This window comes from Dryas octopetala, chromosome 9, assembly GCF_963921425.1.
Source record: "Dryas octopetala chromosome 9, drDryOcto1.1, whole genome shotgun sequence".
Taxonomy (NCBI): domain Eukaryota; kingdom Viridiplantae; phylum Streptophyta; class Magnoliopsida; order Rosales; family Rosaceae; genus Dryas; species Dryas octopetala.
The window spans coordinates 736,130-751,807 of record NC_141374.1 but is presented as its reverse complement, the minus strand read 5'-3'; the positions used below and the strand labels follow the sequence as shown (position 1 = coordinate 751,807).

Genomic DNA, 15,678 nt, shown 5'->3' with positions numbered 1-15,678 from the left:
GAGGGATCCCTTATTTGAAGGGCCCTCTATATTTATATACTTATTACTTATATATAATATATGTGTAGAGTAATTAACTAATTAATATAGTTTAGGGTATATGGTTATAATGTATTAGGATATAGGGTTATAGTTGACTATGAATCTAATTGGGGTTTCAATTGGGTATATAGTTATATATGTTATATACTTATATACTTATTACTTATATATAATATATGTATAGAGTAATTAACTAATTAATATAGTTTAAGGTATATGGTTATAATTATTTTAGGGTATAGGGTTATAGACTTATAGTTGACTATGAGTCTAATTGGGGTTTCATTGAGATTTCAATTGAGTTTATATACTTATATAGTTATTAGTTATATATGTTATATACTTATTACTTTTAGGGTTTACGGTATAGATTATTAGATTATAGGGTTTCGTTTAAACTTTAAACCCTAAACCCTAATACATAATTTCCTCTATTAGAAGTTTATAACTAATTAACTATATACTATATCTTAGAACTATAATAATTTTAGTATATATGATTTAGTATATAGATTATAGAGTATAAAGAATATACTAATTTTATTATAAAATGTATAACTAAAATTATATACTAAAACATTATATATATATATAGAATATAGGCCATATGGTTATATAAAATATATTTTAGGGTCTAAAATATAGCTAGGTTAATATTAATTTTATTATCTAAAATGTATAAAATATGTGTAAAAATGTATGTAAAAAATGTGTGTGAAAATGTGTATAAAAATGTTTATAAAGTGTATAAAAATTGTATAAAAATTAAAAATACATATTAATTAAACGGTCCAATCCAGTCCAGTTCTGTGAAGTGCAAAACCGGAACCAGAATTGGATCAGACCAGTCCGGTCCAGTTTTGATTCGGTGTTGACCAGTTTTGGTCAAAGCTATTTTTTACGGTTTTTTTTCCCCCGGTTTGATTCGGTGCACCCGGTTTCCTGTTTAAACGGCCACCCCTAGTTGTCTCTATCTCATTAACTAAAAAAGAAATACCAAGAACATAAATGTTATCATACGACCCTAAACAACCCAAGGAATAAAATTTCGGGTTTCGAAGAAATTTCGATGGAAATTTCAACGGAAATTTCGAAGATTTTTAAATTTCGACAAAAATTAGACGAAAACGACGGAATTTGTTATCAAAATACGAAAATTTTGAATGAAACTTTATCATATGTTTATTTAACATATTATCTATTACATTGATAAAAAACATTGAAGAAACCAAATTATATAGTAAGTTTCATGTGATATAAGATGAATATAATGCGCGCTGAAGGCAAATGCTGTTAAATAAAATTAGTAAAATAAATAAATGAAATTAATATATTCTTTATATTCTATAATCTATACACTAAACCGTATATACTTTATAATCTATGCTCTATATTATTTAAAATATAATATAAGATATTAAGGTTAGGCCCATTAGAATATTTTTAATTATTTTTTATATAAAAATGTATTAGTTTATTAGTTTAGGGTTTAAAAACAACTAAACGAAACACCAAAATGACCAAACGAAACGTCAAATCATTTTTTTTTCCAATTGCCCAAAAACCCCAAACCCCAATAAAAAAAAAAATCTTTTATTTTTTTTCTCTTTTTTTTTTTTTTTTTTTCTGTTCTTTTTTTTTTCTTTTCTTTTTTTCTCTTTCCTTCCTTTACTTCCCTGTGGCTGACCGCTGACTCTTCTTTTCTTTCCTTCCTATCTTTCTCATTTCTTCTTCTCCTTCTTTGCTGCTGTGCCTGCCTGTGAGTCTGTAACTTTTTTTTTTTTTTTCTCTCTTATTCCTCTATATTTCTCTATGCATCTCCCTCACCACCCTCACTCTCACCCTCATCTCTTTCTCCTTCCTCTCTTTCTCCCTCATCTCCCCTTTCTCCCTCATCTCCCCCCTGCCGCCGCTCCCTGCCATTGAAACCCACCGAAATCAATCGCTTCCAACCCCTCATCTCTTCCTTCCTCTATCTCTTTCTCCCTCATCTCCCCCATGCCGCCGCCCTCTCTCTCTCTGTCGATCTCAACCGCCCAAAAATTTTGCCGAAATTCCGAGGATTTCGGCAAAATTATTACGAAAAATCGACGATTATACGTTTCGATTTCGATCCTCCCCCAAATCGAAATTTAAACCCTTGAATTAACAACCTACCCATTTGACTTTCATTATCCATGAAGAGTTCTAATAATCTGAAAATGACTACAAACAAGTGCACCAATCTTTTTTATACCATACCGAAGTAAACACATTCACTTTTGCAAACAAAACTGCACATCTGTGTATATGCATGCATTTTTCTTCCCCCATTACCACTCTCCCCATGTTGGACCACAAACAAGAAGGAATGCCATAACAAACGAGATGGCCCTCTCACAAACCTCACAAATGCGGAAACCTGCTTCCTTCTGGAGGTGTTCTGTATTTCATAACAACCACTTCCAGGATTCCATCACGTCGGGAATTAGAAGAAATCAAACGGGGGTCAATAGGTCCAGGAAGATTAAAGGAAATGGTAAATGGTCCAGGCGGGCATAATTGCTGGACTTTCATATGCCACACAGTTGATGAGTCTCTCAGAAGTCCGACATCTGCCATGACTCCTTCTATATGAACCTTCCCATCACGTTGGATATCACATTGTACTTTACCTGCAAGAGCAAGAATTACCTACATGGCCATTGCTATATTCAATTACTTTAACACTAGCATTTAAAAAGAGCAACCAGTGAAATAATTGTGCTTCATCTATGCACTATGTATGAGAGGCATACATAGTTAATGAAAATATAGGGAACTTACACTGATCCTTCCGAAGACCAGGAAGTACAACTCGAAAAAGGTAGGCAGCTTCACTCACTCCAATGTCAACAAGGCCAATAGGAGGTGCAGCATTACATTCCTTTGCTGTTCCAGTTAAAACAACAGCTGGCTTCAGATGTGGGTGGTCAGCAACATTTTGCATGTCCATGCTGCCAAATTAGCTTCTTTATGGTCTTGATCTCCCAAATACACCTATTAATTTAATTTAAATACGCAATTGATGAATTAAGGATTAAGGAAAATCTATATTGATCAGCAAAAGTTAATTTCGCTCAAAATCAGAGATTTATCGTACCTGCACTCCCAAGTACTGATCAAAAAAAGGAAAAAACGAATTCATGTGAAGTTCTAAATTAAAAACTTCTTATATAAAAATTGTATGATGTGTTTGTGTGAAACTAAGGAATTTAAAATTACGTATCTTGTGAAATTTATGCAGTGGCTGATCTTAATTTTGGCTAGCCTGGGCAGTAGCCTGGACTGGCCCAACTGAAAGTTTCTTTTTTCTATGTAAACTATATACAGCCCAAACACTTCTAGCCCACCCCCAGCCTCGAAATGCAGCCCACTCCAGTCCTACATCCAGCCCACATCCAGCCGACCCCAGCTCCACATCCTGGCTCCCCCCCTGATTTATGTCTATAACAGCATATTAGTTCTTCTTTTTGCTATATAGCAGCTAGTAATTGGTGTCTTGAAAGAAAAGAAAAGGAAAACATGTGCATAGCATGAGGGGGGAGGGGGAGGGGGAGGGGGAGGATTATGATGATGAAAGAAGGAGGGAAATAAATAGTATAAGCATGAGAGAAAGTTTATCAAAAGGAGAAGAAACAAAACCCTGCAAAATGCAAAATACATGCCTGAGATAAGTACCACAGAAAATAAAGAATATACTATCAAAATTAAAATGACATGGGGAAGTTGAGTTCGGATTACAGTTTTAGACCATTCATCCTTAACCTAAACAAATCATAGGTTCAACACTTCTCAAAATCAAAAAGAGTCCGCTGATACAGACAGCTTCACGCAAAAAGATTACGGAAAACATATCATGCAAAGAATAACATGGACCAAAATATTTTACCATTCACACCACCACTGAGGTCATAAAAAAGCCCAACTCGTTGCTAATCTAACATCTGATTCAAGAACCATTCTGATTGGAGATTTAACTGTTTTATTTTTGTTGAGGGGGAAGGGCCAGATTTCACAAGGAAATCTCACCTCATTCAGGCTCTGATGAACTACTTCAATTAATCACTTATTGATACTTAATTACAAGATTACATGCTAGTTTAACATAGATATGATGGAAAAAGAGGAAAGGTTCGACTTATTTGCTTCCTCATTTGCCATGGGGATTGAAAGGAAACACATAATTAATTGTCTAATTGCTTATTCTACTTCTGGAAACCCTTCATATACTAATTTCTTGAGTTATGCTAGTGGATTAAAACGACCGCATGAAAGTGTATTTCTTTTTCTTTTTTTCTTTCTTGAGTTATGCATGCCGTGTTCTTGTGAGAAAATTTAATCCGTGGCAAAGCACAATAAGGCCAAGGGAAATGAGGTAATGCATGCATGCCACATTCTTGCAAGAAATTTAATCAGTGGCGATGCCAGATAAGGCTAAGGGAAATGAGGTAATGCATGCATGCCACCTAACCTTTTTTAAGTATTTATACCACCTATTACATCTTTATCTTTGCACAACAGTTTTCTCTCTACTAGAGCCCCAAAGGCTTCAACTCTCCTCTCGATTTCTCAACAAATGAGGTAAATTTTCTCACTCTTTTACAATTGAGACAGAACTGTGTAGATTTACACAAATCCTTTTTTTGGAAAATAAGGTAAATTTCCTCTCTTTTTTCCAATCCAGACACAGATCTGCATAGATCTACACAAATCCATGTAAAATCCCTTTTATCTTTTCCCTCTAAAATACCACGATTATTGGTCTATCAAAGGGTACTTTTTTCTTCTATGATTCACCTGAAATTAGAGTTTTTGTTATTTGCTTCTAAGAATGAATTGGTGATTTTAGAATAAGGGATTGTTATATGTTTTTTGATGATTGGGCTTTTTCATATTAGGATTTTGGTGCAGTTTATTAAACTCTTTTGGAGCTGAAATTTGTTGGATGTTACTGTTTTTTATTATAATTCTCTGAGAGAACTGATCTTTCTTTCCCTTTAATTTTTCATCTGTGTTTGGTATTTTTTTTCCCCTCTTTGTATATTCCCTCTTTCCATTTATAGAGCTTGAGATTAAATATTATGCTTCTTTGTATATTCCCTCTTTTCGTTTATCCCAGTTAAGCAAGAGAACCAAAATGATTTCTTAAATTTAACAAAAAGAAAAGGCAATTCTTCTTTGATTTCAGTTTTAATAAGGAAAGCAACATAAAGTCTCTTCTTGAATTAAAAAAATAGTGAATCAAAATAATGAATCAAACAGTTAAGCAGCACAAAGTCTCTTCTTGTATTCCAATGCCAAAGTGCCCAAATGAATATCAGCCAAATCTACATACCTGAGTCCTCTTTTCAGCACCAACTACGATCGCAAGGCTGAAGCGTCTGCAAATCGTAGTAGTCCAACTTCTCTCTCTCTGCGAGTCCAAAATTTTTCTGGGTTTTGATTGTGGTTCACTATCTGGCGCCGGTGAGATGTGGGGTGGTAGTCTGGTAGATTGGAAGGAGAAGGGGGACGGGTGATGTCAGAGGTGGGAGTGGAGGACTGGAAGTACCTTTGGTTCACAGTAACGGTGAATAGCAAATCTCTTGTTCTCTTTCTAAACAAAAACCTACAACTACAACTACAACCAAATACCCTACAACACCCCACGACCTCCACAATCAAGGTTTTTGTTTGAAATTTGAATGTATTTTGTGAATTTTTTATAACTTTGTATTGAATTGTTAAAGAAATATTTCATCGAATTATTATACTTTTACAAAGAAAAGGAAAATGTTATGTAGTCTAACTTTTAAATTGTGAAACAATGTTTATGTTGTGTGCATGTTATATTCTTGGCTCAAGATGATCACGCTATGATTTACAATAGCTAGCTTGGACAATCAGCCAAACTTCCATTGAGTTAAATCTCAATAAGAAGAAAAATCATTATATGGTTATCAGTTACATTTATCTCATAATATATATGTGATAAAATGAATATATGACATTTGTAAAGATTTAAGCGAAAGCAAGATATTTTAAGCCTTAAAATATTTTGATACTATTTGGCCTAATTTGTGAATTTTCATTGGCCAGAATTTGTCGGAGGAAATTGAGCCACTCTCAAGTAAGGGGCTTATTGCGTGAGAGGCCACCTAAAGAAAAATAAGATGATGCAAATGTGGGCCACACAGAAAATAGAGCCCAAAATAATCAAAGAGCCACGCGAAGCACCATGGGCTGAGCCCATAAACAACAAGGAAAGTGGATCAGACTCAAGGAAGACAAATCTTGGACAAGCAATCAAAGAATCCTAGAAGATCAAGAATTATAACCTTTCAAGATTCTTGCGAGTTACAATGTACCTCTCCAAAGATCTGGTACTCCAAAGATCACAACTCTTGGGAACCATGGCACCCGTTAGGGTTTGATCACTATAAATAGAGGTCTTGACCTTTCAGAGAAAGAACTTTTTGACCCCCAAAAAAATCCAGAGAAATTGAGAGCATCAAGCATCCCATTTTTCGCATTCTCATAGGTTGTTACTATGTTTCTATTTATTTTAAGCTTTTACGCAAGGTCTTGAGAAAATCATATGGTTTCTCTCAAGAATCTAGGGTGAAAGCCCTTGTTCTCTTCAGTTTTTATTGGAATTAATATAAGTATATTATTTTAATTTGCATATTATTAGTTTAGACTTTACTTTCTTGTTCTTTACTCTTTGCATAATAAGTAGATTTATCGCTTTGTTTATTGCTTTCTTAGTTTATAATAATGTTAGATTATGCGTTTTACGGTTCATACTCATATTATTTCGATTCATTTTGAAGATTGCTTATGTTTTGATTTTGTTTTTTATTGTTCCTTGCTATTTACTTGATTTTGATTTCACACCCACTACCCACACATTCACTTTCACTCACCGTACAACCATCACATCAACCCCGACCACACTATCCTAAGTCCTTCCAGCCAAAGCAACAAAACCTGTCATGCCCCTAAACCCAGTGTCAATATTATACTAAAATATGACACGTGAATTTGCTGCTCGAGTTGAGGAAATAAATTTCCCCCCTTTTTAAAAATCAAATAAACATAATAGTATTTTTGAAATACAAAATTTTATTCATCTAGAGGAGATTATTTATACATAAACTCAAGACTTTCAAAGTGAAAATAAAAAAAATAGAATGTTTAGACATCCTTTATTGTATTTAAAGACGACGGTCATCCCATTCCCCAAGAATTTACTCATTACCTGAAAATAATAAATGTGTAGCATCATGAGTTACACCAACCCAGTAAGTACAAACAACAATCATATATTAATTTTGCCTCTTAAAATGATCTTAATCAAGAACAAACTTAACAAACAATCAACATAATCATGAAGACCATTTAACAAATAATCGATCATGTACATCCTTGCAATCATAAAGATTAGACAAATATATTAACACTACAAAGTAAAATATACAGTGTTACTGGGAATAATCATAATAATTCAATTGACAAGAATGAGAACACTTTGAGTGAAACAAAAAGAATTATATCACATAGATATACAATATTTTCTTTTTAATTAATATTATATATATTCAGTCATAAATATCATAAGTTTTATTCTCTTCACATAGTAACAACCACAAAAAATAAAAGTCCCTAAAGACCATCGATAAATAATCAATCAAGTATATTCATATATGCAAAATAATGATGCACCTCTTCATGTGAATATATATAGTAGATAATTATATTCTTGTAACACACATAATAAATACTTCATTGATTTAGTTATTAACATAAACGAGAACCATCATAAGTCATAAGCGTTGTTGGATCATAAATCATAATGTTGTATTCCCGACCGAATACGAATTCAGCACTAAGGTCCATAATACCAAAGTGTGTATACCTAGAGATCCATAATACCAACTAGGTATAATAGTGCACTATCTATAGGTACTTGGGCCCTCATAAGTTCTGTTCTCATCACAAAAGTATCATAATGTAGGGACTTGAGCCCAAAACCGGCAATTTTCTCAATAATAATCAATCATATATAATATCAATTAGGCATAAATAAACATTTTCTCAAATATCCATATATCCAACAATAATATTGATGCCTATTTTAACCATAAATAATCTCAACTCAGACATTTCAGAAATATAATCAAATAATCTCATGGCATCCTTAATAAATCAATTCATCACTTAATCGATAAAATCATCATTAATTCAGCAATTCTCAACTTAATCACTTAATGTACATATCATCAAACTCATCTTAGTAATATACAAGTATAAGCATGATATGTTCATAAATATAAGCATAATATATATAAGTATAAATATAACTTATATGACCTTAAGCATAAAATAAACACATAAGAATAAGATAAACTTTGTTTATATCAATAAGGGTCCTTTAGAAGTCCTTGCCCAAATTATATGGGTGGTCAACTTAAATATGTCAAATCCCATTCATTTTCTTCACCTTAGTTTAATTAATTTTTCTTCGCAACTTCCCTCTTTGATATCTAACTCGTTTTGAGTCCGATTTGGGCAAATAAATAGTCTATCTTGAAGGATTTTTCACAGGGAATTCAAAGGACTAGGTGTCATTAACAGATTCTAAGTGGATTGTTCGAAATCAACTCAAGAACAGAGCTAGGCAAAATTGCATCTAAAACTAGGCAGCCATGTTTCGGGATTTATAAGTTTCTGTGTGTTCCGTGAATGTCTCTCAAACTTTCCGGATCAAAAATATAGGCTATAAGCTTTAATTTAATATAAAGAACGTCAAAAGTTATGAACAAACGTTGAATTTTCCTGGGCAAAACACAATCTCAAAACAGGCAGCAAGGTTTCGGGGTTAATAACTTCCTGTGTGTTTCATAAATTAGTCTCCAACTTTCCAGATCAAAAATTCATGTTATAAGCTTTAATTTGATATAAAGAACATGAAAAACGGTTGAGAAATGAGTGAGATTACAATGGTATAATTAGTTTCAACTAACACTGAAGATTTAAATACGAAACATTGCAGAATTCAAAAGTGACGAGTTTTTAAGAAAAATACATGTTCTTCATGTTTGATCCCTTCAAAAGGCAGAATAACGATATAAAAGTGTTCAACTACTTACTCTAAAGCTTTCTGAAGTGAATTTGAGAAGCTTTGATGGTTGAAATTGAAATTGAGCTTCAAAGATGCAAATATTGAAGCTTATTGGGAGAAGGAGTTTGGCTAGCTTTCTCGATCTATTTCTCCAAATGAGTTTTGGGTGATTTCTTTGGCTGAGCTTGAGGTGTGACATCAGTAGAGCAAGGGACATGAATTTATAGGCAAGGAGTTGGTTACTAATGGATTGAAATTTTGATCCAAAGTTGAGAAGTAACCATATAGTTAGGAGGCATGTGAGAAGTTCTCATAAATGCAAAAATTCAGATTTTTTTTTTTTTGAAGGATCATGCATGTGCTCATGGTGATCTCACCTCCAAGATATTTTCTTTCAATTTGCTTGTGTGTAAGTTACGTATGGTGATTTAGGTTTCACACTTTGTTGTAAATCAAGGGCAAAATTGTACTTTCACATATAAATTTTGGAAATAAAATGTAGATAAATAAAATTAGTTCACAATCACATATACTTAATCTTAAAAATAATACTAATGGGCTCAAACACCAATTATGTGTATAAATTAAAAATAATGAATATACGAGCAAGGGTATTTTGGTAATTCCACAAATGATATAAATAAGTAAAATTAAATATATAAATAAACACAAAATGAGAATTATGTCTTGGCATCAATTATTGGCTCATAGAAGAGTTATATGTGTAGATAAACATAAAATACGTATAAGGGCATTTTGGGTATTTTTGCCCGTAAATCCAATTTATGAGTTTAGATCATTTCTTATACTACAATGTGCATAAAAATTAAATTAGAACTATCACATGCTTCTAAATTGTTTCGTTGTATAGTGAGATCATTTTCTAATTTGTGGGACCCTATAGTATTGTATAGGTATTTATTGGTTCGGGTTATTACAAAACCTTTGCGACCGAGAGGTGTTTCTTCATCGGTTCACGATTTTTTGACCGGAAGTTAGATTCATCGCAATCTCATCAATTGTATGCTTGGCCCACGATCGCGTACTGGCACGCCTAACGCAAATCAGAAGGACGTGGTTTCCTTGATTCGCGGTCTACTTGACACCAAAGGAGCTAGTCCTTGTGACAACCCATAGGGGGTCCTCCTCTTGTGGGTTCAGCCAACCTTGGTGATTCCCCTTCCTCTTCCTTGTTTGGTTCCAAGTTCACCAAATGTTGGACCTCTAAAGACTAACACAGTAAGCCTAGCCTTAGGATGTGTTCTTAGAGACAAAACCTTGCTAAATCTAGTTTTTCTCTAACTAAGAAACCTCTAGGACAAAGTGGCTTGAATCATGTGATCTAGGCTCAACTCATGAGCATGATTCTCTAAAGCTCTACTAGGCTTGAGAGGAAAAAGGGTCTTTAGGGAAGAGAGGAAAGATTGAACTCTAAGGTTGAAAGAATGGAGTGAGGAGATGAGTGAGTGCTAGAATGAATAACATGAAACAAAGTGGGTTTAAACCCCTTCATTGCCACACGCTCCCCTTAGGGAAGTAATGTGATGCATGATCATATTGATATCATCATATATATCCATTTTCCTCAACCCATTCCTTATCCATTTTGTGACCATTAGACCTAAACTGTCTACTCAATCACATCTATTGATGCAATTCTCTTTTCCATATTATATATTATCCTCTTTTCATTTTTCCTTCTAATTTCCAAGTCACATGTGTGATAGACAAGCTATTCCTATTTCTGATCCAATTCCTTCTCTAACAGCTGCTGTTACTTAATTATCTGCATTTACTTGCACTCTCTCAATCAGCCGTTACTTATGTTATTAGATAAGGAGAGGACCCAACTCTTGAGAATAGAAACATATAGAAACTATTCAACTATTTCTCTTCTGTATGTATATAAATATAGTATCAATACAACAGAAATAATTTATTCAGGTGGAATTCATTTTATCATTCTCTACTTTATTTTTCATGGTATTAGAGCACTAGACAAACGTCTATCTCCCTTCTTCAACCTAGCCTAGCTAGCTGTATCTCTCAAAAACTCTCATCATGTCCTCTTCTCCAGTCATTAGTTCGATTGATCCTATCGTCCCCTCTGCAGCCAGTTCTTCGACTGTAGCACCTATTTTTGCTGCTCCTCCTGTCCAGTCTACAGTCATGACTCCAGTCGTCTCCAATTCTGTTTTTCTCAAGTTAGATAGGCATAACTATCTCCTTTGGCGTGCTCAGATTACACCTCTCATTCGCAGTCGAGGGCTTATGGGAATTGTCGATGGTACTATTTCATGTCCACAACCTTTTCTTTGTGACAAGGAGGGTTGTCTTACTGATGAGATCAACCCGGCCTATGATGATTGGATCCTCAAGGATCAGATGGTGCTCGGATGGATCAATGGCTCTCTTACACCTACTGTGCTTGGTTCTGTTGCAATGAAAACATCCTCTCATGCTCCCTGGTCCTATCTCACAGGTGTCAGATACTGAACTTGTGACCATCATCCTTAATAATGTTGGACCTTTATATGAAAACACAGTCAGCTTTGCACAAGCTCGAGACACTCATATTTCTTATAGTGCACTAGAAGCTTTCCTCCTTGTTGCTGAACAACGATTTCAAACTCAAGGTATGATTGTTCAAGAGCAGCCTCTTCAAGCTTTTACTGCTGGAAGAGGTGGTTTTCGTGGAAATTTTTGCAATGGCCGTGGTGGTCGAGGAGGCCACGGTCGTGGTTTTTCACAGGGAGGTAATTTTCATGGGAATTTTCAAGGTGGTGACAGAGGTGGTGCTGCACCAGGTCGTGGTGGCTTTCCTGCTTCTGGGGGCTTTCCACGTCTTTAAGGACGACCTTTACCTGGACCATCTATCCTTGGTGCTGCTCCCAGTGTGTCTCATGGGTCATCTTTGTTTCAATCCAACCCGCAGGTATTCCAACAAGGTTCAGGTTTATTTCAGTCTCAATCTTCTAATTTTTCTCAAGGCTCCTCTACTGGGGCTCGGGTGCTTTGCCAAGTCTGTGGTTGTACAAGTCATTCGGCTCTCAATTGCTACAACATAATGAACCTTGCCTTTGAGGGACAGATTCCAACTCAAAAGCTCTCTGCCATGGCTGCCTAATCTATCCCTGCAAGCTCTAGTTCTCAGCCTTGGTTGCTTGATATCGGTGCAAATGCTCACATCATTGCGAACTTAGGTAATCTCATCCATCCTCGTGATTTCCATGGTGACTCTGTTGGTGGTGTTGTCTCTGGCCCAGGTTTGTCCATTAAAAAGATTGGGTCTTCTACGTTTTCTCTTTCTAATAATTCCTTTGTTCTTAATGATATTCTATATTCACCTTCCGCTTCTACAATATAGTCTTTGTCCATCATTTTCTGAAAGATAACAATTGCTATGCTCTTATCTATCCACACTATTTTTTTGTGAAGGATCAAGCCACGGGGAGGATGCTTTTCCACGGATCGAGTAACAGTGGTCTCTATCCTATCTCTTTTTCGTCTTCAAAGTCCAGTCCCATTTCTTCTTATGCAAAAAAAGTTGATGCACAAGTTTGGCACAACAGACTAGGCCATCCTTCTTTGGCAGTTTTAAAACAATTGTCCTCTAGGTTTTTAGGTTTTGGTTCAATTAATAATTTGGAATTTTGTCCTTCTTGTCAATTAGGAAAGGCTACTAAATTGCCTTTTGGTGTTTCCAACATTGTGGCGTCTAAGAAATTTGAATTAGTTCATTCGGACATATAGCAGTCATCTATATTATCTCATCAAGGTTTTAAGTATTATGTGGTGTTTGTTGATAGTTTTTCTTGATATTCTTGGTTATTTCCTCGCAAATTTAAACATGAAGTTTATGATGTTTTTGTTAGTTTTGCTAAATATGTCCATAATCAATTTGCCAGTACCATTAAACAATTACAAACGGATAGGGGAGGGGAGTATTTATCTACTCGGTTTCAAAATTTCTTAAAATCTCAAGGTATTGTTCATCGCCACTCTTACCCTCATCATCCCGAACAAAATGGGGTTGCAGAAAGAAAACATCGGCATTTAATTGATGTCACTCTTACTATTTTAGCTCAATCGCATATGCCACTTCCCTATTGGATTGATGCTTTACATACTTCTCTATATTTGATTAATCGATTGCCAACAAAAATTCTTAGTTATACTACGCCTTATGAATGTTTATTTGATAAATCTCCATCTTTTGATAATTTAAGAATATTTGGATGTGCTTGTTATCCCTACCTTCGTCCTTATTATTCTCATAAACTTAATTTTCGAACTAAAAAGTGTGTTTCTATTGGATATTCATTAAATCATAAGGGGTATAGATGTTTACATATATCAGCTGGTCGTGTTTATTTATCTAGACATGTTATTTTTTATGAGAAAACTTATCCTTTTCAAGAGATCACTGTGGCTCGTTCTGCGGGGGTGTCCATAACTACACCAACACTTGAGTTCTTTGATGTTTTTCCTTTTTCAATGTCTTCTGTTCCAGCCTTGACCACTTCCAATGGGTCTTCTAGTTTGTTCATCCCAACCAATTTGTTACATAATTTGTTTGCAAGCTTCGTCGATCGTTGTATGGGCTCAAGCAGGCCCCTTGGGCCTGGTTCTCTTGTTTCTCTTCTTATTTGGAAGAGTTGGGCTTTGTCGCATCCTCAGCAGACTCCTCTCTATTTATTTTTCACTCTGGCTCGATTTTTATCTCTTCTTATCTATGTGGACAATATATTAATTACGGGTAATGATGTTTCTTCTGTTAATCAGTTTATTCATGAGCTTGGCATGTTGTTTTGCATGAAAGACTTGGGCCCATTACACTATTTTCTCGGCATAGAGGTTCAGCGAACAGACACGGGCATGTTTCTCTCCCAGGCCAAATATGCCTCTGACTTGCTTACTAAAACTGAGATGCTTTGTGCCAAACCCGTCCAAACTCCTATGGCTAGTGGAAGTAGCTTAAGTCTCTACGATGGTGACACTCTATCTGATCCCTTCTCATATAGGAGTGTTGTAGAGGCCTTGCAATATCTGACAATTACTCGTCCCGATCTTGCTTATTTTGTCAAGCAAGTCTGCCAATTTCTTCATTCTCCATCTATAGCTCATTGGGCTGCTGTTAAGCGAATCCTTCGCTATCTTAAAGCAACTTATAATCATGGTATTTTATATACACCGGGCTCTCTTCGTTTGAATGCTTTTTGTGACGCAGATTATGCCAGCAATCTTGATGATCGTATCTCCATGGGAGGTTTATGTATTTATTTGGGGCCCAACTTGATTTCATGGAGTTCTAAGAAATAGCGTGGTGTTTCGCGCTCTAGCACGGAGGCAGAATATCGTCAGCTCACTTATACTGTTGCCACAATTTCGTGGCTTCACTACCTCTTTCGTGATCTGCGTCTCTCGCTGTCTTGTCCTCTGATCTGGTGCAACAATGTCAGCGCCATTTCCATGACCACCAACCCGGTTTTCCACACTTGCACACGCCATGTTGAAGTTGACTATCATTATATTCGGGAAAAGGTGGTGCGTCGTGAGATTGATGTTAAATACATTTGCACTAATGATCAACTTGCTGATGTAATGACCAAGGGCCTTTCTTCTCACCGTTTTCAGTCCATTATTTTCAAGCTTCTGATGCATTCGTCCTCGTTTAGCTTGCGGGGGCGTGATAGACAAGCTATTTCTACTTCTGATCCAATTCCTTCTCTAACAGCTGCTGTTACTTAATTATCTGCATTTACTTGCATTCACTCAATCAGCCGTTACTTATGTTATTAGATAAGGAGAGGACCCAACTCTTGAGTATAGAAACGTATAGAAACTATTCAACTATTTCTCTTCTGTATGCTATAAATATAGTATCAATACAACATAAATAATTTATTCGGGTGGAATTCATTTTATCATTCGCTACTTTATTTTTCAATGTGATCACCATTTTCATGGTTTTCACATTTCCACTTTTATTTCTTACTTTCCATTATTCTCAAATATGACCCCACATCTTTGACTCATTCAAAGATTCCATCAACTATGTCATATGTGGATTTAATTAACTTCTTAATTAAATCTCACTTGTAATAGTTTAGTGATTAATTAATCGTCCTAATTAATTTAATCATTTGAGTTCGGAAAGTAGTTGGTTAATTCCATTAAATAATTAACCATGACTAATCAACTCTTTAATTAATCGTTCCTTGCTAATTATTTTGGTCAAACATCTTTGACCTAAAGAAACTATCATACACTCACTTAACTATCATGTTTCTTCTAGGACATCAGCTTATAGGTGTGAGATCTTTAGGTTCTATTCTAATTTGGCAACAGAATAATCAAATCTCTATTTGATTTTCTCACTAAAATAATTGCACTTAAATCTCTTAGAGATGATAAGTTGCGTTTAACCTATTATTCACGGGGCTTCCAAAGGCCTTGAGTGATACTTAATTAGCTATGTTTCAGGCTTACCCAAATAGAATAGATTATCG

At 35.0% G+C, this 15,678-nt stretch overlaps 1 protein-coding gene and 1 pseudogene across 4 annotated transcripts; one reads left to right on the top strand and one right to left on the bottom strand.

Annotated features, from left to right (window-relative positions):
- LOC147273035 (calmodulin-like) overlaps positions 1 to 15,678 on the top strand; it is a 76,038-nt pseudogene that overhangs the window by 7,022 nt on the left and 53,338 nt on the right.
- Positions 2,234 to 5,779, bottom strand: LOC147273037 (increased DNA methylation 3-like). 4 transcript variants are annotated; one of them, XM_086228466.1, is made up of 4 exons: positions 5,399 to 5,779; positions 3,164 to 3,507; positions 2,848 to 3,060; positions 2,234 to 2,696 (listed from the first exon to the last, which is right to left on the bottom strand). In XM_086228466.1, the coding sequence occupies exons 3-4, from the start codon at positions 3,014 to 3,016 to the stop codon at positions 2,428 to 2,430; spliced, it is 438 nt and encodes a 145-aa protein (XP_086084592.1). In that variant the 5' UTR covers positions 3,017 to 3,060; positions 3,164 to 3,507; positions 5,399 to 5,779; the 3' UTR covers positions 2,234 to 2,427. The 4 variants fall into 4 exon arrangements, with proteins under 4 accessions (XP_086084592.1, XP_086084593.1, XP_086084589.1 ...); XM_086228467.1 differs by having other exon boundaries at positions 3,164 to 3,178; XM_086228463.1 differs by having other exon boundaries at positions 2,848 to 3,507.